The sequence below is a fragment of the Phoenix dactylifera genome, chromosome 9, assembly GCF_009389715.1.
Source record: "Phoenix dactylifera cultivar Barhee BC4 chromosome 9, palm_55x_up_171113_PBpolish2nd_filt_p, whole genome shotgun sequence".
Taxonomy (NCBI): domain Eukaryota; kingdom Viridiplantae; phylum Streptophyta; class Magnoliopsida; order Arecales; family Arecaceae; genus Phoenix; species Phoenix dactylifera.
The window spans coordinates 19,084,670-19,111,062 of NC_052400.1; the positions used below are offsets into that span (position 1 = coordinate 19,084,670).

The 26,393-nt window shown below is 38.3% G+C and overlaps 3 protein-coding genes across 6 annotated transcripts; 2 read left to right on the plus strand and 1 right to left on the minus strand.

Annotated features, from left to right (window-relative positions):
• Window positions 1-796: 796 nt before the first annotated feature.
• Window positions 797-11,294, plus strand: LOC103720652. Of its 4 annotated transcripts, none has more exons than XR_003384825.2 (5): window positions 797-1,744; window positions 2,032-2,160; window positions 2,511-2,606; window positions 4,924-5,271; window positions 9,470-9,556. XR_003384825.2 is itself a non-coding variant. In XM_008810865.4 (5 exons), exons 1-4 carry the CDS (start codon window positions 905-907, stop codon window positions 9,548-9,550), a joined length of 1,146 nt encoding a protein of 381 aa, XP_008809087.2. In that variant the 5' UTR covers window positions 799-904; the 3' UTR covers window positions 9,551-9,560; window positions 10,879-11,294. The 4 variants fall into 4 exon arrangements, 3 of the variants coding, with proteins under 3 accessions (XP_038986274.1, XP_008809087.2, XP_026658756.2); XM_008810865.4 differs by lacking the exon at window positions 4,924-5,271 and adding an exon at window positions 10,879-11,294 and having other exon boundaries at window positions 799-1,744; window positions 9,470-9,560; XM_026802955.2 differs by lacking the exon at window positions 4,924-5,271 and adding an exon at window positions 10,888-11,294 and having other exon boundaries at window positions 799-1,744; window positions 9,470-9,560.
• Window positions 11,295-15,548: 4,254 nt separating this feature from the next.
• Window positions 15,549-19,034, plus strand: LOC103719887 (multiprotein-bridging factor 1b). Its single transcript, XM_008809743.3, has 4 exons — window positions 15,549-15,814; window positions 17,588-17,671; window positions 18,489-18,571; window positions 18,653-19,034. Exons 1-4 carry the CDS (start codon window positions 15,673-15,675, stop codon window positions 18,770-18,772), a joined length of 429 nt encoding a protein of 142 aa, XP_008807965.1. The 5' UTR covers window positions 15,549-15,672; the 3' UTR covers window positions 18,773-19,034.
• A 931-nt stretch (window positions 19,035-19,965) lies between these two features.
• Window positions 19,966-25,643, minus strand: LOC103701192 (tubby-like F-box protein 1). The gene is made up of 4 exons (XM_008783169.3): window positions 25,224-25,643; window positions 24,747-24,834; window positions 23,059-23,188; window positions 19,966-20,700 (listed from the first exon to the last, which is right to left on the minus strand). Exons 1-4 carry the CDS (start codon window positions 25,554-25,556, stop codon window positions 20,130-20,132), a joined length of 1,122 nt encoding a protein of 373 aa, XP_008781391.2. The 5' UTR covers window positions 25,557-25,643; the 3' UTR covers window positions 19,966-20,129.
• Window positions 25,644-26,393: the final 750 nt, after the last annotated feature.

Below are 26,393 nucleotides of genomic sequence, written 5' to 3' on the forward strand. Positions count from 1 at the left end.
CCATCCCTCCATCCATCCATCTATCTATATATTAATAATTCTTACCAAAAAAAAAAGAGTAAAGACTGAAGTGAGGGAGTCAGAGTCCGGCACCGGTTTAGCACCCAAAAAAGTACCTATATTGGAGTTACAGATTTGTCGGATCCAACCAAAAAAGATACAAATGCATTTGTAAGCATCCATCACTGAATAGTTAAAACGACTAATTCATAATTGGTAAATTCGTAGGTTTAATTTCTGCTGGATGCATGCTAATAAAAAAATAGCAATTTTTTTATCATGCTATATATATATATATAATATTCAATGGGACTTCTTTCATCCAATTTTTTAATAAACTCTTTCTCTTGCAGATAGATTAGGCTCTGTTTTACTGCCATTCACAATAAGAAGCCAAATCTTGTCTCAAAAAGAAAAAAAACATCATGAGTAAGCTTTTTTTTAAAAAAAATTAAAACGGCAAGCATTATTGGCTGTGAGAATTATCAGTCCATCCACGTTACCTGGTCAGCGGCAAGCGTTATGGACGCATAAATATTTATAATCCCAAATCTTTCCCTATGTGGAAGCGCGACACAATTACCAATTGCATCGACAATAAAATATAATCCAAATTCCAAAGGGGCCAATTCAATTGCCCGCCCGGAACCCTCCAGTAACAACCAGGTGGTCCGTGTCACGTTTTGGAGGGTGCTACTTGAGACGCTCGAAGAAACCAACCTGACGAGAGCCCAGTCTTTCCTTCCTGACGTGGCGATTCTTCAGCCCTTTTAACTCTTCCCACGGACCGCCAGCGATTTCCGTCATAACGGAAGAGACTTCAAGAAAGGGTTCCTTCTTGTGAAGGGCGGTCACCATACTGCCGGTCCCTTTCCCTCATCCCCTTCGCCCGTTCCTTTCCGCCATGGACCCAGCCCTCGAGCGCCTCTACATGGAGGAAGTCCTCCACCTCCACTCCCTCTGGCACCGCGGGCCTCCCGGGAACCCTAACCCCAACCTCACCCTCCGGCCGGCCACCGGCACCGCATTCAAGAAGGAAGCCAAGAACAAGAAGAAGTCGAAGTCGAAGTCGAAGTCGAAGTCGAAGTGGGAGAAGAAGAAGCAGCAGCAGCAGCAGCAACAGGGCTCCGCTGCTGCCTCCGACCAGCCCCCGGCCAACCCGCCGGCCAAAGAGGGCGAATGGCCGTGCGATTCCCCGCCAGAAAAGGATGTTGCCCCGGCGACCTGGGCCGATCTTTCCCCGACGCCGGCGGCCACCCAGACACGTCCTCCATCCTCCGCCGAGGAGCAGGCGAGGGCCGCGGCGGATCGGGCGCAGCAGAGGGGCCTGAAGGCCTGCAAGGACTTCTTCGCCAAGAAGGACGGCTCCGACGACGGGGAAGAGGAGGAGGACTCCATGGATGAGGACGAGGAGGTCGGGGAGGGAGATTTCAAGTTCTTCTTGGGGCTTTTCGAGAGCGTTGGGGAGTTGCGGGAGTATTATGAGAAGAACCGGGAGAAGGGAGACTTCAGCTGCTTGGTCTGTGGGGCGATCGGGGTGAAGAAATGGAAGAGGTTCGGGGACTGCGTTGGGCTCATCCAGCACTCAAACTCGATCTCGAAGACGAAGAGGAGGGAAGCGCACCGGGCGTTTGCGAGGGCCGTGTGCAGAGTGCTTGGTTGGGACATCAAAAGACTGCCAAACATCGTTCTTGATTTGGGCAACTCTCTTGGCCAGTCCTTGGCTAAAGCCGACAATCCACAGGTAATTTCACACAACCCACAACACCCCCCCCCCCCCGCGATGACTTTCTGGTTTTGTTCATTTGAATTTTATATGTTGTGCTGCGGCTGTCCGATCTCCCGCAAGCTATCTTGAGGGAAAGTTTCCATTTTGGTGATCTTTTTTCCTAAATTGATTTTCCCCCTAACAATTTGGGTTGTAAAAAGAAAATGTACCGTCACTGTTATTCGTTTTTTGATTGTTTAATTACTCTTATCATCTACTTAGCTTGGATAATTTAATTGCTCCAACTGTTGGGTGAAATGCAGGAGGATATGCAGAAGGAAGATATATCTGCTGAAGTGGAAGGGATTTCTAATGAAGTTGCTGCGGATGCTGGGGCTGATAAAGTGGATTTGATGGACTGTGCTGCAAAAGAAATTGAAGCTTTGCCTGCTGTAAAGATTCTAAACTATCACCTCTCTGTTTTCTGTTGTTATATGGTGGCTATAAAGGATCAATGTGCTTTTCCCCTTCGATGATCAAAAGTGTCTAGGGTCAACCAAAATTAGAAAAGGGCTAAGAGTGTAAATGGGGATCTGTTTATGATATTAAATTTGTATCCAGTTTGAGTTTGACTTTACTATTTTCATATTGCTATAATGCCTGTTTTCATATTGTCGTCATGCCTAGAAGCTTAACTAAGGATTTTATTTGACCTCTCCCTTACCTTTTAGAATATTCAGGTAGCATTGTTCTCCAACGGCTTCTTCTGTATAAATTATTATGTTTGTCGCCCCTGATCCAGGAAAAGTTGCAGAAAGTAGGTGAAATTGATGAGAAAGAAAATGACGAGGAGCCAATGGACTGCATAGAAACAAAAAGGATCACAGAATTACCAAATGTATGTATGTATTTCTTTTAAATGCCTAGTTGTGCTTTGAATTGATAAAATTGTTGTCTGTGGAGCTATTTATTTGTGGGTTTTTGACATATAAGGTCCGCCTTTCCCAATTCAATTTCAAAATATTTGCTTTGCCTTACAGAAGGTATCTACCTCCTCCTTATGGTAAGGGAAGAAAACAATCTCTGCTATCCAACTAATTATTAAATCCTGTATTCTCTTTATATTAAAGGTGCACGTGGATGTAAAAAAAGGTCCTGATCTTTCATGATTTCCTTTTTTTTTAAAAAAAAATTATAAGGAAGGAGGCCCTGATTTTTCATGATTTTCCTTTTTTAAAAAATTAAGAAAGGATTTTATATCACTGGATGCTTGGCTGTGCAATGAAGTTCTGTAAATGCCTGAGTTATAAAATGAAATTTCTACGTTATGGTATGTTATCATTTATGTTTCTTTTCTCCTTATTGTTTTACATTTTTCTACTTTTAGGCATCTTATACAGAAAAAAAAATTCTACTTTCAAAGCTCAAGCTTTAAATCAAGAGAAAAAGACAATCACTATTTGGAAGTGAAGTGCCTCCAAATGCAGATCAAATGATTATTACAACATTATTTTTATCTAAACAAACTAGTAACTACACCACATCTGCACGATGGAGCTGTGGATCAAATCCATTTCTCCCCATGAATCATGTATGTGCATGAATAGAATGCATTACATAAATTGCAATTAAACCATGTTGGTTTTAAGCGAAAAGTGAAAGAACTCTCATAAGAGAATGGTCGATTCACACTAGAATTAGTTAAGCTTATAACAACCATTCAAAAGAAAGAATTTAACACCGCCATCTTTGGTTGGCAGTTAGGAACTATTTGGTCCCATTCACCAAAAATCTAGGCATCGGATTCCTTCTTATAAGAAAGGTAACTGCAAATGTGACACCGAGCCCTGTTTGCATGGGCTCCTCTTTCTATTTCTTCCCCTCCCTGTTTGCTTGGCCTCACCGAGCCCTTCTTCCTCCTGGCGCAAACCTTATGAATTTCAAATTACTGATTAATTTTTAGTACAAAATTATGAATTATATTTGACGTGATTGATCCTGATTTTTCTTAAAAATATAGGAGTAAGCATATGATTGTAAATGTTCCATATTTTTTGGCCAAATGGCATCGTTATTGCATACATTATTGTAAATGAATTATAATTCTGAAAAATTGCATGTTACTATGAAAATGATATATATGGCATGATTATGCATTTTTAAATGAATTATGATTATGAAAAATTGCATGTTACTATAAAAATGATATATATGACATGATTATGCATTTTAAAATTTTGCAATGCTATTTAGCATTTCCAACCTATTTATAAAGATATGATTTATAAAAAATACGAAATGTTTTACGAGCTCTTAGATAGCTATGATCGCATCTAAAAATGGAGGCCAATCGACACTTTGGAGCTAGCATCTAACGAAAACGACCCTCTGCCAACGGGTTAAAGTTGGTAACAAATATGAACTATGAAATTTTGTCGATTACGAAGATGACCCTGACTCGGGATTATAGCGACCGTAGCGTGAAAATCTATGAACACTATTTTGATTAAAAGTATGTAAATGGCAAATATTTGACAATTATGGATATTTTAAATTGCATCACCTTTATGAGCTTGCATGATTTGTGCATACATGATTGGTTTGCTATTATGATTATAAAATATTTTATTTTACAGTATAATTCTACTTTCCAAATGATGTATTAAATCATGTAAAAATTTATACTTGATTCGGTAAGATAGTACATGGTTACTTACTGAGCCGCAAAGATCATTTATCTCTTTATTTTTTTTGTTTTAGATAATTAAGGTTGCTAGAAGCGGGGAAGAATAAATGAATGATGGATGAAAGAATAAAGCTTGAAGCATAGTTGCAAGCTAGTAATAAATGTAGTTATGTTTATGAATTCATATGTTGGATTTAGATGCTCTGTACCTGTTTTTTTTTTTTTTTGCTTAGCAAATGACATTGTACCATTTTTTTTATCATGGTATATGAAATGTCATTGTGGGCAATATCCTATAGTAGCACGGCCATATCATGCTCCGGATCTAGGGCGTGACACTTAGTGGTATCAAAGTAATAGGTTTGATCATGGGTAGAAGTTAGAGCTTGGTAATGGGTAAACTTAAAGTCTAGCAATAGATAGTTAGGTCGCGTTTAGTTTGGTTTTAACTAGTTGAAAGAATAGATAGTTTTTCTTAACCTTATTATTGCTCAGCTATGAAAACTGATTAATGCTAGTATTTTGATAGGTAACAATGAGCAACAGAGAAGAGGAAGTCTTGGCAAATATTGCTGTTAGGAGGAGAGGAGCAAGAGTGAGAGGAGATGCCAACCAACCGGTTGAGCAAGCTCCGAATGCATCAGCCACTCAGGCAGACATTGCTGGGATATGCCAGGCGGTGGCTCAACTTCTTCAGCGGCAGTAGCAGATGCAGGCCGCTCCTCGACCTGCACCACTTCTAGAGTCCTATTATGAGAGATTTAGAAAGCTCAACCCACCAATGTTTGACGGTGGAGCTGATCCTCTAGCTGCAGAGACTTGGATTTGGGAGATGGAGGAGCTGTTTGATGCACTGCAGTATCCCGAGAATGTAAAGGTCAGTATGGCTATACCAATGTCGAGTGGAAATGCTAAATTTTGGTGGACGACTGTTAAAGCTGCAAATGGAAATAAGGATGACCAGTTGACCTAGGAGGAGTTCAAGAGAATATTCTATGATCAATATTTTTCTAAGTTAGTAAAATTAGCAAAAGAGAATGAGTTTTTGTTTTTGAGGCAAATGGACGACATGACAGTACTAGAGTATGCAAATAAATTTAATGAGTTAGGCCGATTCTGCCCCCATCTCATGGAGTTTGAAAGAAGCAAAGCAAACAGATTTGAACAGGGTCTAAGATATAGGATTCGATCTCTTTTATCGTCTCACCTTTTCAGTAGTTATGAAGATGTGTTGAAAAGTGCTCTGAAAGTCGAAGCAGAATTGAAGAGATCAGAGAAGGAAAGGAGTGACAAGAAGTGGCCCCAAACGGTAGGAAATCATAATGGCCGATCGAAGAACTCTGGAGGCAATCCGAGCAAGAAGAAGAAAATTGAAACTTGTGACTAATGTGGCAAGTTTCATGTTGGACCTTGTCTTAATAAGTTGGGAGCTTGTTTCGCCTGTGGTCAGTTAGGACATTTGGCACGAGACTGCCCAAACAAAAAGAAGATTGACTCTAGACCTGCAAAACCTGCTGATCAAAGATAAAAAGGAAGTGCATGGGTTTTCGCACTGACAACAGGATGCCAGTGCCGGTGATAGAGTAGTGGCAGGTATAATTTCCATCAACTCAGTATTCCCATCAACTCAGTAGATACTTCTGTATTGTTTGATTCTGGTTCTACGCATTCTTTTATATCCTCCAAGTTCTTTGCATTCTTGAATTGCATGCCTGAAAAACTAGATGAGCTATTGCATGTTGCAACTTCGTTTAAGAAGACAGTAGTTGTTGATATTATTTTAAAAAATTGCATGATTTGGATAGGAGAAAGAGAATTAGTAGGAAACTTAGTGTAACTAGATATGCATGATTTTGATGTTATTCTTGAAATGAATTGGCTGTCCAAGTATCATGCCCATATTGATTGTTTTGGAAAAATGGTAGTGTTCAGATACCGGATGAGCTGAAATTTTTCTATCAGTGCAATGCACCCATTGTGGAACGCATGCAATGTAAGCCCTCTCTGCACATCATTTCTGCTATGTGTGCAAGGAAGGCGCTAAGAAAAGGGTGCCAGACATTTATAGCCTGTGGTGGATGCTCAAAGAGAAGTAAGGTTAGATGATATTCCCATTGTTAGAAGAGAATATTCAGGTGTTTTTCCTGATGAGCATCCGGGGTACCTCCTGATCGGAATATCGATTTTGAAATCGATATCATGCCGGGAGCTGGACCAATCTCCAAGCCTCTTTATAGAATGACCCTTGCAGAATTGCGAGAATTGAAGGTCCAACTACAGAACTCCTGGAGAAATAATTTATCCGCCCGAGTGTTTCTCCTTGGGGAGCTCCTATCTTATTTGTAAAGAAGAAAGATGGAAGCATGCGGCTATATATTGATTATGGAGAGCTGAACTAGGTGACTCTAAAGAATAAATATCTCTTGCTCTGGATTGATGATTTGTTTGATCAATTGCAAGGTGCTCAAGTCTTCTTAAAGATAGATTTACAGTCTGGTTATCATCAGTTAAAAATAAGAGCTGAGGATGTGCCTAAGACTGTATTCTGAACCAGGTATGGCTATTATGAATTTTTGGTTTTGCCTTTTGGACTAACCAATGCACCTACTGCCTTTATGGATTTGATGAATAGGGTCTTTAAGCAGTACTTGGATCAGTTTGTCGTCGTCTTCATAGAAGCCATACTAATCTACTCCAAGAGCAAGGAAGAACATGAGTATCACTTAAGAGGTGCTGCAAGCCCTACGGGAGGAGAAGCTCTATGCTAAGTTGAGCAAATGTGAATTCTGGTTGGATAGCATTGCATTCCTCGAGCATATGATTTCTAAGAAGGGAAACTCAGCGGACCCAAAGAAAATAGTAATAGTGAACTGGCCTCGTCCTTCTAATGTGACTGAAATCAGAAGCTTCTTGGATTTGGTTGGGTACTATATGAGATTTGTGGAAGGATTTTCTCGGATAGCTGCTCCCTTGACTCGCTTAACCCATAAACGAGCAAAGTTTGAATGGGATGAGAATTGTGAGCAAAGTTTCCAGAAGTTAAAGTAAAGGTTGGTATCTGTACCAATTCTCACTTTACCATCCAGCTCTGGGGGTTTCACCATCTATAGTGATGCCTTCAAAAAAGGATAGGGCTGTGTATTAATGCAAAATGATAAAGTGATGGCTTATGCCTTTAGACATAACTGAAGCTCTATAAGCAGAACTATCCAATGCATGATTTAGAGCTAGCAGCGGTAGTTTTCGCTTTAAAAATTTGGCGACACTACCTATACGGGGAGCCTTGTGAGGTCTTCACCGATCACAAAAGTTTGAACTTTGAAGTATTTATTTACTCAAAAGGAGCTAAACATGAGGCAAAGAAGATGGCTTCAGCTGTTGAAGGATTATGATCTAAGCATTAAATACCATCCGGAAAAGGTCAATATGGTGGCTGATGCTCTCAACAGGAAGTCAAAATGGGCACAACAACTTTGCTTACTACTTAAGATCAAATATTAAAGGATCTTGACAAGATGCAAATTGAGGTGACAGCAAATGGTGCTAGAAGTATGCTGACTGTTTGATGGTGCAACCAACCTTGATAGAGAGGATAAAGACTGCCCAACAGAATGATGCCCATTTATGTCAACTCAAGGAAGATGCAGAAAAGAGGTTACAACCCGAACTCAAAATTCACTAAGATGGTACTTTGCGATTCGAGAATAGATTGCATGTTACTATAAAAATAATATATATGACATGATTATGCATTTTAAAATTTTGCAATGCTATTTAGCATTTTCAACATATTTATAAAGATATGATTTATGAAAAATACGAATGTTTTACGAGCTCCCAGATAGCTATGACCACCTCGAGAAATGGAGGCCAATCGACACCCTGGAGCTAGCATCCAACGAAAACGGCCCTCTACCAATGGGTTAAATTAGTAACGAATATGAACTATGAAATTTTGTCGATTTCAAAGACGACCCTGTCACAGGATTATAACGACCATAGCGCGAAAATTTGTGAGCACTGTTTTGATTAAAAATTTAGATAAATGGCAAACATTTGACGATTATGGATATTTTAAATTGCATCATCAGCTTTATGAACTTGCATGATTTGTGTATACATGATTGGTTTGCTACGATAGTTTGTTATATGATTATGAAATGTTTTATTTTACAGTTTAATTCTACTTTTCAAAGGATGCATTGAATTATGTAAAAATTTTTGCTTGATCCGGTAAGGTAGTGCATGGTTACTTACTGAGCCGCAAAGCTCATTTCTCTCTTTTTTTGTTTCAGATAATTAAGGTTGCTAGGAGTGGGGAAGAATAAATGAATGATAGATGAAAGAATAAAGCTTGATGCATAGTTGCAAGCTAGTAATAAATGTAGTTATGTCTATGAATTCATATGTTGGGTTTAGATGCCCTGTACCCACTGCTTTTTGCTTAGCAAATGATATTGTACCATTTTTTTTAAACATGCTATATGAAGTGTCATTTGTGGGCTTCATGTTATTGTGGGCAATACCCTACGGTAACATGGCCATGTCATGCTCCGGATCTGGGACGTGACAATAAATCCTCTAATGCTCAAGTTGTGGGAAATTCTTTCAACAAATGACCATGGCAGATTTTGACAGGAAACAATGAATCTACATAAGATTCTCCTTCCGTTTAAAACCAGCCTCCTTAGTGAATGGATGCAGGATGGGAGTATGATTCCTACATGATCATAGTTGTAGAAGTTACCACAATCATGGTGCATGGCAAATTTTAGCTGGCCAAATTTTAGAATTCTTTACAATATTGGTTTGTTGAGGATTGGTTGCTTCAGGCCAGGGTCACACAAGCAATAAGAATTCACCATATAGCTGGAGTATTTTCTACCAATCAGGCTATAGGGGATGACTGATGCATATTATGTTCTGGGAATGTGATGCATACTATGTTTTGGGAATGGGTTAGGAAAGGGAGTGTAATGTATCAAAATCCCTTAAGTTTGTGGGTTTATCATGTTTGGGAGTCTTTTGTTCTTTTTTCTTTTGTCCTTTATATTTATCTTCATCATGTCTTGCAGGAAGATGTCATTGACAAAAAGGAAAAGCTATGCAGGGAAATTGGTAATCACGGAGAGAACAATGATGGACTTGATGAATGATTTCTTAAAGGTAAATATTTTTGAGCTACATCACTTCTCTTTCTATCTATCTACCCTCATTTTGAATTCTATCGAACAATGATTTAAAAGACTATAGGTGGCAAGCACATGTCTAGGTGTTAGGCAGATACCTAGACAGGTGCCCAGACATCAAGATGGCTCAAAAATTATTTTTATCAAAAAAGCTAATTGATATAAGGAAAAATGTAAAAATGAAGTTGTAATCCAAGAAAATAAGATTACATATCAAATAATTTAGTAAATAATTGAGAAGTACTAACTTGGTAGTTGGTAGTGAGAAGTACTAAGTTGGTACCATTCAAAATACTAATTCTAAGTCAATCTCATCCTCAACATTTAAACTTGATGCAAAATTTTAGAACAGGTAGCTAGGCAGCTGTTAAGGGTGCCCCACCTTGTCAGCACCTAGACAGCCAAGGCGACAGTTTCTTAAAATATTGCCTGTCTTTATTATGCATGTTCCTTTTGTGTTTGTGTTGTGTTTAAGTGTGCATGCATCTGTGTATGTGTTTCTATGTATGCATTTGTAAACCCTCAGGCTTGTGCTGGTGATTGCATTTGTTTGATTAATCCTTTTTGCACTTTTTTAGTTGTTATCCAAGGTGTGTTTCCATGTTATTGACTGCAAGAATTGATCCCATTGTGTGGACCGTCTTGTAGTTTGAAAGTGAAACTTCTTTGTCCATTAAAGCAAAGAAATGCTTCTATTCAGAGAACTAACACGATGCTCAACTACAGCAAAAACCTTGCAACACAATTGATTTCTCCAAATCCGGTGTGGCAAGATGCTGGGAATATGATTTCCCAGAAACACTCAGATATACATGCAATATGATGTGCAAAGTAATATATTTTTGTTTCTTTTGAAATTGTAATAATCATTGCTATTTATTTTAAGGTAAGATATTGACTGCAAGAATTGATCCCATTGTGTGGACCGTCTTGTAGTTTGACAGTGAAACTTCTTTGTCCATTAAAGCGAAGAAATGCTTCTATTCTGAGAACTAACATGATGCTCAACTACAGCATAAACCTTGCAACACAATTGATTTCTCCAAATCCAGTGTGGCAAGATGCTGGGAATATGATTTCCCAGAAACACTCAGATATACGTGCAATATGATGTGCAAAGTAATATATTTTTGTTTCTTTTGAAATTGTAATAATCATTGCTATTTATTTTAAGGTAAGATGAATTTCATATGCTATTTTTTTTGAACTTCTACAGGTTGCTTTTGTAATACTAACATCTCAATGTGTTTTCCGGAACTCAGTAGCTATCCTTGTATCCTTTATCTTTGTTTTAGGAAGTTCAGTATCATGTCAATGATGGAATCAAAGCAACTATTGCTTGGCACTGGCATCTTTCAAATACAGGTCGATACAAGGGAAGATGGTATCTCATGATATGAGGGAAGACAGTCTTTGTACAATGTTCATATGTGGGGAGGTAGTGTGCTTGAGGTCGGGAACAACAGACTGCATAATGTGATAAATGTACTTACTGCTTTACGATTTTGGCATTTCTCTCTCTTTCTCCATGCAGCACATGTTTGATTTTACCTATAAGGTGTAATTTTATGTTTTCATTGCTGCTTCAATTTTGAGATAAAATTTCCTATTGTGGGGACTTCTCTTCATGTCTCATTAGCTAGTAATTTTGTTATGGACACCAGGATTAACTTTTACATCAATATAGTGTAAATAGTTTGTTGCCTTTGTGCTTCTCTTGTTCTTCTGCTATGCTTAGATATTCTGATGGATGCCAAGAATTTTTGACTATTTATTCACATATTTGAATGACTGATACATTCTTCTTTTCTCTTAGTCTCATTGGGAGTCACATCTAATATAATTGTTATTTTTTTCTCTGAAACATTAAGCAAGTTCTTTTCTAGTAAACCCACCCATGTCCAATCACAATTGCAATATTCGTGATAGTGTGAAATATACCATGTTTGTAATAAAAAAATTATTTTTTAGGTTTCATTGAATTTAAATTAGTGCCTAATGTTAATGGTTAATTTAGAAGCACATGCATGTTCCTCTTGTGCTCTTAATCAAGTTTGGGTGTGTGCAAGTAGTTTGAATAAATGTTGAGCCATATCATTCTTTGCCTGAAGCATCACATCTTTTCTGTTATTGCATCACGGACAATGTTGAGAGCCGGAATGTTATTCATGCAAATTATACTACTTATATAAGACCCTATATAATTCGCTAAATTATGGTCCATGACATGATTTGTAAATTTCCTTTTTGTTCCCTTTTCTTTGATGGCAAGCCATTAACTAGCTCATATTGGATGGGCACCACATCAATCCCAGGAGAACTGCCTCAAATTGTTTGCAGAAGATCTGTCATTTTGTTATGCTGGAAGATCTTTTCCTATGTTTTGGCAATGATCTAATGAGCTGAAGGGATGTAGGAAATGTTCAAGGATAATTTGAATGCTGTTCTGAGCCACTTTGGATAATTGTAGAACTAATAAAAGTCTGGGACCTTATTCAAGGGGATGCCTTTTTACTTATTTGGTCATTCCTCATAAGACCTTAATATTATTCTTTGCTTTTTTTGTTACAAATTTTTGTTTTTTGCTCTCTCTTAATTTCAGTAAAAAAAATAAAAATAAGAAATAAAATGTTAGGAGAAATACAAACAGCATAGAAGAGGTAGAATGTAGAAAGTGTAGCATTGTATGGGATCTTTACCTTCACTATGTTGGGAATTAAGCAGTCTGATCTATATTTGAGAAGTGATATACTTGGTGTAAGGTTTTAGTAAACAATTAGGTCTTTACGTCATCTTGGTAGCAAGGAAACTGCCTTTGCTATTTTCCGGATATTGTTTGGCTTCCTTTTGGTCTTCTTTTATCCTTCAAATAAGAACTGAAATGAAAAGCACATTTTAGTGCATATAATAGATGTAGAAAACAAATAGAAGATTATGTGCTCTGCTATGAAGGGATTTATATTGTCTCACCCTATTTTGGCTTTAGATAGGTTGCACTGGAGAAATAGAGGATTGCATCTCTTAGGACATCTTGATGGAGGAATCGGCTGATTAACTTTGTTTGAAATCATTGTGTATGAGTGAAAGTAAGCTTTTGGAGGAACCAGTTTTTAATTTTGATTTTCTTCATTTGGAGCGTATGATTGTATTAAAATAGTAGCAGTCTAAAAAGGGATTCATATGCAATTATCTCTTTTAGTAGCATTTTCCAGATGATTTATGAAGTTCTGCCAGTCATAGACCATGATTTGAATAAATGTGATATAATGATAGTCTTTTCTGTAAATTTAAAACTGCTTCCATCTCTTGTGGTTCATAGTCCGGATCTCCTTCATGGTCATGTGAGATTGCACGAAATACAGTTGCTATCTAACGATTGGGATGGTGCGCCAAATTAGATATTTGTAATAGCCTTCTGAAATACTCGAGATAGCTTGTAATTGTGTGGATGTACTCATGATAGTGATTTACATATGAAGCGAGAGAAGAGGAAGGGGTGCTTGTTAGACACATGATCCTGATTTAGGTGATAAAGACCGGATGGATGACTTACTATGATCTTGCATAGGAAACCTGAGGAGAAATACAACCTCAGAGAATGCTGACTATAAAGCCTGAGTGGCTTGTGCTTATAAGAACCATCGTGCCTATTGACGTGTCCGCTATCTACTGGGTTCAATTATATTATGAGTCGTCGCCATTCTCCTAGGAAAATTTTATTTGCATTATTCAGGTGGCTAGAGGTTGTCTTCTCCCAAAGATTGATATGACTTATTCATGTGAACTTGGAGGAGCAGGTTTTTTTTGAGCAATCAAAGCAATTTTGGAAGTATCATAAGCTACACCGTGTCTGGATTGAAAGAAATGAAGAGAAAAGAAATTTATTTTCTTTTGTTTGGTAGAAATTTAATAAAAAATAAGAGAGTTAGGATCCCTATTTGGATGATAAATGAAAAGAAATGATCTCTTCAAAAAAAAATTTATAATCTTTCCAGAAGTGGAGTTGGAGCGAAGAAACTGCACTTCTGTTCTCTTCGATTCTTATTTATTTCTCCTTCCCTATCTTCTCTTCTCTTCTCATTTCTTTTGTTTTCTTCTCTCCTGCCTAGGGCGTTTTTGTGTTGAAGGATATCATGTTATGCTGTGTACTGAGCATAAAAAATCCCGACCAAACTATTAGCTAATATAAATCAACAATTTCTTCCAAGGTTGTCGGGTAAGCAACCATAAGGTGCCTTTGAAAAGATATTTTCAGGAGAATTTTTAAGTTTGAAGTGATAACCATGACTCAGGTGTTTTACAGCTTCTTAAGATTTTTGTGTTCCTCTAAATCAAAGTTAGATTCTCTGAAAGGGTCTGCTTAAGATTTTGCCTGTGTGTGCAAGTAGGATCTCTCTTCTGGATCTTTAATTTGACGGTATCGCACTCGAAACCAACTGTTCTATTTAGTAAAGCTCATCCTAGATCTCCGGCTTCATTCAAGCCTGACATTAGAACTATAACAATCTTGATGTGACAGTAGTTTTTTATACAGCCAGATGAATTTTAACTGTTATCCAATTACACGTATACCGTGGCCTTTGAATGTTGCCTCAGCGGAATGCAGGATAGCATTTTATTTTTGAGCACCATAAAAACACATAAATTAGTAATACAAATTGAAGCATCTTTACTGACCAATAGGGCTCGTCCGGTTGACTTTACGGATCAAAGTAGAACCTCGATCACTTTTTCTCTTTTTAATTTAGTCACGGGGAATTGGCTTTTGCAGAAAATATTTATTATATTTAAATTCTTAATTTGGTCGGAGGAAGAAGTGACTCTTCTCAGAATGGAGAGCTACATTCAGGACATTATCTGAATGGTGAGATTCTTCTGAGAATGAATGGAGAGATTCTTCTAACCAGAAGTTTAAAAGGAGATATCCTGACCGTGAAGCAGGATAGAAGAAATGAGGAGCCTGCAGATAAGGGAATCCCAAAGCATAGGGATAATGGATTATTTTTAAAAGATCATTTTTAGCATCCCAATTTCTTTGAGATAATCATATTTAATGAACAACTTATCAAGGCATCCAGATAGGCCTTTCACTCCTAATCTTGTCGGGAAAGATATCTAGTAGTTGTCAATTGTGAAAATAGAACTTATTCCACCACTTTTCAGCCAACCATTCTGGAGTACTTGGATTAAACTAGTTGTTTAGAAGCAAAACAAATATTTTAAAAGTTGGTATATAACCTTTTGCCTTCCAATTATTTATCTCATCTTAATTAAGTTATTTTTAGAGCAACAACCTGTTGAAGTAAATTAACCTATTTACCTTATGCTAACTTATTCCGTTTCTAAATATAAAGAATAAGATATGCCATACATGTAAGGGCATATGAGGAGTAATAATATTTTGCATCAATACTTCATGTTTTAGTGGGCAGAGCCAGACCGTCCTACACGTTTCTACCAGAGAATGGATCAGTATGGGGTACGGGGTTACCAAAACAAAGCGGAAAGAAAAATAGAAAGGAAAGAAGAAAAAATGGAAATGTAGAAAAGAAGGAAAGAAAAATAAGTGGAGAAAAAAATAAGAAAAAGAAAGAAAGTAAAATAAATAAATAAAAAAAGAAAAAGGAAAGATGGAAGAAGTAAAAAAAAAAAGCAAGAAGGAATAAAGTAAAGACAGAAGATTTAAGAAATAAAAATAAAAAGGGACAGATAGAGATGCAAATTGGTCGTCAATTATTATCTCGACGTGTGAAAGAAAAAATAAATAAATAAATAATAAAAGTAATAAAGGAAAGAAGGAGGTGACCGGTGAGAGGGATGGAGATGCCCTACCAGGATAAGGCTGGTTAGTGATATCCATCGAGTTTAGATTTTGTCCGAGATGCAGATCAGACCGTTCGTTGCCCCGGCACGTGACCATGGCCCTCCTAGGCTTTTGAGGCGGTGATAGGATTCGCGAATATAAATGGAGAGACGGATAAACCTTGTCGACCAAGAAACGTAGCAGATCGCCGTTTCCTTCTCCTTCTCAACTCCTTTCTCCAGATCGCTGCATCCTCCAGGATCCGGCACGTTTTGTCGACGAAGAAATGGCCGGAGTGGGACCTATATCGCAGGACTGGGAGCCGGTGGTGATCCGCAAGAAGGCCCCCAACGCCGCCGCGAAGAAGGACGAGAAGGCCGTCAACGCCGCCCGCCGCAGCGGCGCCGAGATCGAGACCCTCAGGAAGTGTATGCCATCATCCCAAACCCACCTATTTCTTCTCCCTATTTTTTCTGTTTTCCATGGGGCTGTCATCATTATCTTCTTTTTCTTTTTGCTTCTGTATTGAAATCTTTCTATCTATTCTTTTTGTTTGGTTTATTCTTAAGCCCTATCTATTATACGCAAGGTATTGTTGAATTAACCAAGTAATTCTGCTGTCAATAGGGCAAGGCCTCTTTAACTGTTTCCTGGTCGATAGTTCCTTGGAATAGAAGTAATTTTCTTAAAATAATTAGCGAAGAGTTATGGGATTGTGCTGATTTAATTGAATGATTCAAACTATGAATCTACCTTTTCTTCTAAAAGAAAGAGAGAAAGGGAGGGAGACCCACCCGCACATATTATTACCTGGATCCAGATTTTTCGAGATGCAACTTTCAAGAATTTAGCATAATTTTGTGGTTTGGCTTGTAGATGATGGATTCTTTTGGTTACGATAAGAGGAAACCAGGATAATTGGAGATTGAAGTGAACTTGGATGTCTTGTGATTTAGAGGAATTTGTTGGTTAGGGTTTGAACGTAGGAATCTTGTCAATTACAAAGAAAGAAAAAAAAAATCTTGTGTGTCGTCAGGAACTGATTTAGACTAAATAAACGATAGAAAGATTTGAAGGCAAAAGGAATTAAAAAATATAAATAAATAAATTTGTGTTACAAAATCTGAGAATTGGTTCATCTCCATGAGGAACATGGCTACAGCTCAATGGGAGAAAAATCAAAGAGAGAGAAAGGGTGGGAGGGATTGGTAGATAGGGAAAGAGATGATGATGATGATGATGATGATGAAAATTGGTTAGTTTACTAATTCTTGAAAAATCAAAGAGGGCGACAGGGAGGGAGGGATGGGTAAAGAGAGATGATGAGGAGGAGAAGAGGGAGACGGAGGGAGGGACGGGTGGAGAGAGATGAGGAGGAGGAGGAGGAAGAAGAAAAAAAATTTTGGTTATTTTACTAATTTTTTCATATATCTGTAGGCAGTGTGAGCTAAAGTTACATAGAATCTAAAGAGATATGCAGCAAATTAGACTGTAGTTGAAAATGCAATGCGTAGTTAGGCATTATGCATGTATCTCTTTAGTCTAGTGAACTTTGTAACTTCGCATATATGCATGACTAAAATCTAGATATGTATGCTACAAATTAGACTTAAAGAACACCATAGAGTCTAAATATACATGCATAAAAAATAACTGGACAGGGGAACAAGCTTTAGGGTTGAAATTTGACTGGCAAAACAATTATCCCACTAAGATATTATGGAGAACATCTCTGAAAGATGACTCTTGTAAAAGAACGAACCAGATTTTGCCACCAGGTGTCAACCTGATATCATTCTTTTGATTGTTTATGAAGAAACAATGTTGTTTTATCTTTTTTTTTGTCTGAGAATCTTGCTAGCCTTATGGGGGTATATGCGGCCTGCTTAACTGCCTGAATGTCAGGCTGCAACAGACACTTACGCCGGCTGGGCCTGTGAGCTCTGACTGCGTTGTTTGCAAATGTAGATAAATATGCTAATCTAAAGTATTTAATAATTGGTTGATATATGAAATACATTGTAGTTTTGTTGCATCTGTCATAGTCACATTTTGACAGTCATGTCCGTTTCGAAATTATAATAGTTGCATCCTGGTTGTGTTTATGCCTTCACTATATTATCAGTCAATTGTCTTATTTGCACAGACCGAATTTGAGGGTTCTGTTTTTTCACTCGTTTTCTTTTTTAAAATTTTTGTAGCTACTGCCGGCAGCAATAAAGCTGCATCTAGCAGCACATCGTTGAATACAAGGAAGCTTGATGAAGAAACAGAGACTCTTGCTCGTGAGTACTGACAACTTGTTGTGCGTTCGTTATTCGATAAACCATATCTTTTTTGTTCTTATAGGAAAGCTTTTCTGTACTTATGATGATTGTGCTTTCTTCATTGATGATGTCAAGCTTTTCAAACACAAGGGCACTGCGTCCTTTCTCAACCTTTGAAATTTTCTTGTTTTCTTTTTGGTTGTTCCTTTTTCTATAAATCCTTAAAAATATACCAAGAAGTCAAATAGAATGCACATAATAAGTAGTTGGGGGCATAATTTTCCCTTCTCTTTCTTGGCCTGTGCATGAGAAAGAAATCAAAATATGTTGCCCTTTCTGTTTCAAAATAAACAAGAGTAACAAACAAAACGACCTAACATGTACATAGTATTAGTACATAATTGCAGACTTAATATTCGGCTTCTTGGCTTGATATGGTTCTGGCCACAGATTTTTTTGTTGAAAGTTTTTCAACCTCTATTCGTATAACCCTTGAATATCCATTTCTTTCTTGCCCATCCAGAACCTGCAAACCTATCATGGTTCCATCTTTCATCTTACAATACCGAGACTAGAGTAACCAATTAGTGCTACACTGTTTAATTTTTGTATAAAACATCACCAAATTCTTGTTATCCTTCAGGTTTTGTTGAATCAGGGAAGCTTTAGCATTACCATTTCCTTGGGGTTTGTTTTATGATGATGTTAAATGTTTATGCAAATTGTTCATGTGCAGCTGCAAAGTTATGGCATCAGCACTTGATATCATGAATTTTGTTGTCAAATATTGATGTGAAATCGGTTTGGTTGCTTTTAATGCAAATTGTGATTTTAGATGAACGAGTGCCATCGGAGCTGAAGAAGAATATCATGAAAGCTCGAATGGACAAGAAATTGACCCAAGCTCAGCTTGCACAGGTATTATTCTTGTTTTTGTATCATCATGTATTAATTTTTGTTGTGGGCCACAATACTCACGAATTCACCATCTTGCGTCAGCTGATCAACGAGAAGCCTCAAGTGATTCAAGAGTATGAATCAGGGAAAGCCATTCCTAATCAGCAGATCATAATCAAATTGGAAAGGGTTCTTGGAGCGAAACTGCGAGGTAAAAAGTAATGCAACAGTTGCCAACTGGTACTAGCCAAACAACCGTGGGAATTCAGACTGTTAGGATCGCTTTGCTATTGTGTTATGCTGGATTGAGTTCTTCAGTTCAGGTGAATGCAAACCAAACGTTAAAGAACATCGTCAAGGAATATGTATCTTCTATGTTGTGGTCTCTTGTACTCATGGAGGTAGACTCCAGACTGTTCTGGTCATTTGCTCTATGTTGAGTCTGCATTTCCTATATATTTCTAGGAGTCCCTCTCTGGATCAATCCACTTCCCTTGAAAACTAATGTGCTGTGACTCGTGCGAACCGTCTATCACGATTCATGGGAGATCCGCTGATCGTGTTTTTTCCCCCCGCCTGGTGCTTAATGCTGCGCTACTCCTTCCCTGCATTTGGTGCAGACAGGTCGGTCCCCGCATGGAATTTCACAGGAAACGTGAAGAATGGACTACTGAAAACAACAAAAAAAATTTAATGGCAGGAGAAAAAAAAATTAAGCGTTCAAACAGGCAAACTGCTGAAAGCTTAATTTAGCGCTAGGTTTCGCTGCGTCTACCAGGCAATCTGCTCCGTAATGGTAATCCCATGGTTCATCACCTGTGATGAGACGTCGTCTTCTACGACCCGGCGGCTCCTTAATTCTCCTCCCCAGGGCAAAACAACGAATAAAATTTAGAACTAAAAAACTGTTTTTCATTATCTTATCTCCGGTCCTTTCTGCTCGGCCTGGGCTCTGTGTCTCTGGACCTTTAACATTTCAAGTAAGTTCTGCCTCCACCGCTTCGCTGCATCTGAACCGTTTACCAAGAGATGACGTTTCCTCTGCTCTCCCGTGCTACACATCACCTCTAATATTTACCTCTTAGGTACGTACTCTTCTGCTACCCCTATGCTTCACAGCAACTCAAAATATTAACCCACTATATAAGAGGGGGTCGTTCCTCGAGGCTCGCCCGTTTCTTGCAGGCAGAAGAGATTTCCTGAACTCGGGACCCTCACCTCGATTGGTCGCCATGGACTTGGACGACCAAACAAAAATTTTGCCAAATCCATCCCCCCTCTCCGCTTGTTTTTTCACTTCATTTGTTGCTGTAGCGTCATCGAATGGTAGGAAAGCGAGGGACCCACATCAGTCAAGTCCACTGATACTTTTGGGCACTCTTGCGCCACTAAATACAGGATAAGGTTCAACCATCTCGCAAGGAATGTAAAATCGTTCCGGCCATAAACACCTATATAGATACAATACAACCTCGACAGAATTTAGGGGTTTCACCGGAAGGAATGTTAAAACAAATGATCCCGTAACATCATGGTCACTGCCATTCAGCATTGCACAATAGGATAAACCCACAACACGCTATTCACAGGCAAATTTCATGCCGAAGCTAGTGAGGCAGATGGCAAATGCCTGGAAGGCTGAGAGAGGCTGCCGGTAATCCATGGTGAACATGTCATCCCCAACTTTCCCAAACTGAAGCAACACGGTCTCTTCATTTCCCATTTCTCCAGGTTGGTTGGGATCTGCTGCTGCCACCAGTTGAAAGTTCTTCACTGAGGCAACTGTAACACGCCCATGGAAGTTCAGGCACCAGCACTGCAAGTGCTCATGCCATCGTGGGGCTTTGTTCTTTAGAACCACCGAACCAGCATGGTTTTCTTCCTTCAACATCTTCTGAGGATGAGGTTCATCCTCCATATTTTCTGGCGCTGAAGGGCACTGGAGTGTGCACAGCATTCTTCTTGGTCCTCTTGATTTGAGAAGGTTGAACTTGTAAGATACTTGACCAATTTCGAAGTTGCCAGCTGGGACTTGTGGGCTGATTTGCTTGCTGGTGAAACGGCGGCCTGCTCGGCTGCTAGATGCCTTTGCACCATTGAATGGCGGCCGACTGTCATAAATTGTGAACTTGGTGCCCAAAAAATCAGATCTGCAACAAATAGAGTTCTGTTTAAATCAAGAAAGGTGCTTTTTTAAGGCATGCATTTCAGACTAGGTAATGTTCAGTAGACATATCTTGATCTTAGAAGACAATGAAGATGCTCTTATCTTTATTCATGACTACAGTAGTGCATACCACAGGTGCCATCCTGTGGATGAATTTAAAAAGCACATGCCCGCACATACACAAAAACATGCACAAAAATATGCGATTCATTCATCGCCCCTTCTCTGTAGTTTTAAGAGCTTAGTGACGTATAGCCATTTAGCACAATGGCCTGCAAGCACCGAAGTCATCCAAATACAGGAAATTTAGTAAAGTATTATTCTAGAATCATATTTAGCATGACATCAATCGAGGGGTAGAGAGAACCAAATTTTTATTTGGTTCTGGTTGCCATGCAGAGAAATATGATTGAGGAGAGAAGCCTATTCGTAGATTAGAAGAATAGGGTCACACTTTGCATTATTGCAATAGGCCATAGTTGCAGTTCCAGCGCCTAACTTCAAGGACATGTGAATGTTTGGACAGAGTGCTCATAATTTATGAACCTGAGAAAAAGCAACAAGGAATTTCCTTGTAGGAAAATAAAGTTGCAGGAGGAGCCCAATAGAGACAAAAGATTTATGAGAGTATTAATGAAGGTTTTGAAGCCTTCATGTTTCGTCCAATTGAAAAATGTATTCCAGCAAATATTCAACGCATGGAGATATTCAAGATAGTCCCTCCAGGTAGTGTGTATGAACAGTTAATGCATAACCAACAAGACTTTCCTGACTATTGGAGGTTAATTCAATATATATTTCTTTGCCCCATATTCATAAAAGATTATTCATCAGCACAACTTACCAAATCTTTTGTTATAATTTCAATGCAAGTACTGCAAAATGTAGACATATCTAAAAACCTTTTTAATTTTGGGCATTTGCCCAGGTGTGGAACCAGGTTTGATCTCATGTGGGGGGTGCTAAATATGCCTTGGTAGTACTACACTAGAATCACTAAGGACCATTGATCTGAATGTAGACAAAAACAGCTACCAACTGATGTAATGATTGCCAATTTTCTTTTTTTAAAAAAAGAATATAATAAACATGTTATCAGTTCTAAAAATCCATTCCAAATGATCAGCATTCTTTGACAACTTAAATGAGTTATTTATGGTTGTTAATTTCCTATGTCCTAAAATTAATCCATCAAGTTTACTTAAATGAGTTAATTTCACAATTAAGTGCAAAATATATAATCAAAATGACCCAAAAATGCAATAGAAATATTAGAAAATATAAAAGATCATTAAAAACATTAAATGATAATGATGCAAAAAAAAGGGTTTTTTGCATGAATATCCTTCTAAAAATTTAAATTTGCATGAATACCCTCTTCAAATTTATATTTATTTCTGGACCTCATAAAACACTATTTGTCCTCAAATACCCCTAATATAACAGTTTTTCTAACACCGTTAATAAAAATTATATTTATTTAAATTAAAAATAAAATAAAATTTTGAAATTACTTTTTTGTCTTCCATCGCGATCGCCTTATAAATGTTGCTTTTTGCACATCTACTCATTAAGGATATTTTAGTCAATTTAATTTGAAACCATTAATTTTTTAACGGCATTAGATGACATACGTACATATACAAAAACAAGGATAAAAAAAGTGTAGAATAGCAAAACAAGTGTTTTATGAGGGTATACGTGCAATTTTGAGAGGGTAGTCATGCAAAATTTGATATTTAAGAGGGTATTCATGCAAAAAATCCAAAAAAATACATAATATAGGCAAACCCTTATTAAAGAATCATCATCCTACTTAAAAATTGGCCCATGCTTTTGAATTAGACTCCAACTGTTCTGGTGAAATTGTCAACTAGGAAGCAAGCATTCGAATGAGCTGATCAAGTAAGATTCTGATTGGCTTGTTCTAGTCAAATTATCAAGATACGCCTCTGATGTTGCTGCTTCGTAGCACAAAAGGTATTACTAGAGGCAGGCTTGTAAACTATGCACTTAAGAGCATTAGAAAAGGTGATCTGTCATCCCTATATGAAATGCAGATGTCACAACACAAAAGCATTACACTTATCACATGTATATACCTTAGCAGATATGTATATACATATACACTTTCATGTGACTGAGATCTAAATTCATCTTGATGCCAAAATTTAAAATTAAAGGATATTAATGGATTCTGATTTACCATAACCGCAAGCATATGTTTTAGTTTAAGATCACTTCAACTAAACTCAAAGAGAATCATAACAAGAGATGCTCTATCAGATATCAAATACTTCACATGCATAAGGGCAGTGCAACTTAATAATCATAGGCTGACCTCAACTTTCCCACATATGCATTACTTCCTTGGGATAGGTCATCAGCATCAAGAGAGATGATATACTCCACATGTGCACCATGCCTAAACCTTCGAGCTGCTAAGAGAAACTTCCCTTTATCCATAAATGCTGCAAGAATCAATAGTGTAAGTCATATTCAAAGAATTCCTCAAGGATATACAAAACAACAAGGCATATTTGTAGACTGGAGAGTCCTGACATATATACACGATGGAGATCATTAAATACAAGAAAGTATCCTTCATCAAGAATAAATATCATACTAGGCACAACAGAGGAAAAACCAAATTGACTAGAAAATTAAAACCAAATATACTTGATTACATAAAACCATAACATCCATAAAGTAGTTATCCAATATGAGATAATATTCCCGTAAATCCACCACAGAATTCTTCTGAATGCCTAAATTAAAAATTTAGCCTTCGCAAGTACCAGGTAAAATTTTTATCTAATAAAATGGATGCTCAATAATAAGAACATGAAAGGACTAAAAGGTGGCCCACCAATTAAATCACTAAATCACTAGATGCAAATATTTGAAGACAGCAACATTTGGGTCAGTAGAATGTAATAAAATACAGCTCAAAGAACTGTTGTCCTCAGAAATCAAAGCCTTTCTTCAGAAGGCTTCTAAAGTGAAAAGGATAAAGGAAGTGCTTAGCCTTTTATAATTTTATCCTTTTCCTTCAGTACCTTAGAAGTCCACAGTCCACAATCTTAAACTGCATATAGCATGTAATAAGGACGAACCTAGTTCTCCAACAATCAGAACCACAATAGTAAGCAGGTTATCACTTCAGAAGCTATGTATTGGGTATTGCATCCTAGACCAGCATAAGCCCACGTAGAACTGGTTTCTTTTAAAAAAGTTGAAAAGAAACACAAGAACTGTGTAATACAACTTGAATTATCCCCTTGAATACCAAGCTAATAAAGACAAAGAACTATTTAAGGAAAAAAACTCTGCATGGCTCTTCAGGGGGAACACAAGGTTGAGCAACAAGTTTGCGCATTTTGTTACTTACTGAACATGGTTAAAGACTTTTACATCTTAGATATCCCAACAGTCATCACTGCCATGACCGGAAATCAAAATGGTAAGCATTATTTTTGGTGTATCATGAAGACTCATGGTTCTGATGCAACCATAGGAATTTTTCATATAGCACTGTCCGGAGGATTGCACAACTTGGAAGTTTTTATTCCAGTCATTATATACACCAACCTCATGCACAATTAATTATCAGTCTGGAATATAAGTTTCAACCTGTAACCAATTCTCATAGCTACTCAGGTTCAAGCAAGTAACTACATCAATGAGCAAAAATGATGGCAATCTCTACAGGATATTACTTTGTGCCATTCTTGTCAAGCAATTTAATAGTCTATAATTTGACTAAGACTCGGAACTTCCATCGGAGCATTGAAATTGATAGCTTTCATCATCACGATTTAGAAATATTGAATGTTCAACTAACTCCATAAGTATATAGCCAGGTCAAAGTCAAGTTCAAACAAATAAAGTCAAATCTTCACCAATAGAGAATTGCGAGCCACTCACTAGCAAGCAAGAAGCGGTCAAAGCATGCCAATCTACTATCAACACCTATTGTACAAGAATATGAAGAAAACTCAATGGAAGATTCAGCTGGCAATTGCTTACTCTTGGCCAAACTGAGGTAGAGATAGAACGTGGAGTTCCTCTTGTTCCTTTTGATAAAACATTGGATCGGAAGGTCACTTGGCCCCGGCTGCATCCAAAAAACATTCACAAAAAAAAAAAAAAAAAAAACTATGCTTAAAATTCCCATATTATGTACATCAACGGAGGAAAAAAGAAACCTAAAAAAAAAATCAAGAAAACTAACAACATGCATCATCCCAACCACGAATGAATACTTTCTCATAAAAAAGTAGTGACAAGATCTGCTCGGCGACGGTACGTGAATCCCCAGAATCAATTCAAAAATATCTCATGGACAACCAAATTTATCGGGCACCGAATCGGATCCATCCCCAACTTCTTTCAAGAAAGGTTTAAAGGGAGAGAAGGGGGATAAGAGAGAACGCAATAGCAATACAATCAAGCAAAATGCCGACAAAAGAACAGGGAAAGAGATGAGAGAAAACCCTATCCAACCTGCTTGAGAGACGAAGGGAATGTGATCTTGCCGGTCTCCCGGGGGTTTCCGATGACGCCGGTGGTGACCTCCCTCCACCGTCGGCAGACGCAGGCGCAGGACACCACGCTCTTCCGTAGCGGCCACCGGTCCTCACTCTTCTCCACCCTCCTCACAATCTCCCCCAACAATTCCGGCAGCATCCTCGACCACCGGTCCTCCGCCGCCGGTTCCTCCTCCCCTACCTCCGGCGCCGGCCTCATCGCCTCTCCGAAGGGCTCCTCCGACGGAGAGACCAAGCGGCAAGACGAGAAACTCTTCGAGAACAGATACGCCCTTCGCCGCGCCGACATCCTCTCTCTCCCCCTCTCTCTCTTCTCTCGGTCGCTCCAAGGAAGAATGGATGGGGATGAAACTCTGCAGCGGTTTTGGCCCCGTCTTCCACTGCTTAATATGGAGTAGTTTTTAAGAAGCAATGATACTTTTACTCGAATCTTTAGATGTTCAGCTCTTTTTTGACGGATAGCCTCGGAGGCTCCCTGCTGAGTGGTGGACGATGGAGGAATCAAACGGAGTGAAGATATCATAGCCGCATCTGTCCTTGGGTTAATCTCGAATTAAATAAATATTAATTACAGTGATGATGTGACGTGTCTCCTTTTTGACTGCTATCGTTGAAAGGAATGGCGTTTAGCCCGTAATTTAGCCGTTAATTGCTGCGTGGCGTTTGTTTTTTTCTTATCGATCCGTCTCGGAGAGAGATCGCTTCGTTTATCGGCGTTGGTAATGCGGTCGGGGCACCGTACGTACGCTTACCTTACTCCCTTGGCTGTTCCGCTATTCCCGGTCAGATGCGCGGTCGTGGTGGGGAACATGAAGGGCCTCCCCATATTGAAGGCATCCCGGAGAATGTGGCACGTGTGAGATCCACCATTCATTCTTTTCTCGTGCCAATCACTATCAGGGATAGAAGGAAAAGCAGATGGACAGGTGGCGGTTGATCGCTCACACCATTGTCCGCCTCCATATATATATATATATTTGTTTTTTTAAGAACTAAATGGGAAAAAGCTTCCCCAAAATTGGTTGAGGCGGGATCCAACATAAATCGTTCGTATCAATATCTAATAACCTTAGTAAACTAACCTAATTCAAATAAGTCTTTTTCTTTCGAAATTTATAGACTTTAT

Coding starts and splice junctions, on each gene's coding strand:
- LOC103720652 (XM_008810865.4), top strand. CDS start 905: ATGGACCCAGCCCTCGAGCGCCTCTACATGGAGGAAGTCCTCCACCTC. Junction 1,745..2,031: donor CTAAAGCCGACAATCCACAG/GTAATTTCACAC, acceptor GGTGAAATGCAG/GAGGATATGCAGAAGGAAGA. Junction 2,607..9,469: donor GGATCACAGAATTACCAAAT/GTATGTATGTAT, acceptor CATGTCTTGCAG/GAAGATGTCATTGACAAAAA.
- LOC103701192 (XM_008783169.3), bottom strand. CDS start 25,556: ATGTCGGCGCGGCGAAGGGCGTATCTGTTCTCGAAGAGTTTCTCGTCT. Junction 23,189..24,746: donor CTACCTCAGTTTGGCCAAGA/GTAAGCAATTGC, acceptor TGATTCTTGCAG/CATTTATGGATAAAGGGAAG. Junction 20,701..23,058: donor GCATATGTGGGAAAGTTGAG/GTCAGCCTATGA, acceptor TATTTGTTGCAG/ATCTGATTTTTTGGGCACCA.
- LOC103719887 (XM_008809743.3), top strand. CDS start 15,673: ATGGCCGGAGTGGGACCTATATCGCAGGACTGGGAGCCGGTGGTGATC. Junction 15,815..17,587: donor GATCGAGACCCTCAGGAAGT/GTATGCCATCAT, acceptor AAATTTTTGTAG/CTACTGCCGGCAGCAATAAA. Junction 18,572..18,652: donor CCCAAGCTCAGCTTGCACAG/GTATTATTCTTG, acceptor ATCTTGCGTCAG/CTGATCAACGAGAAGCCTCA.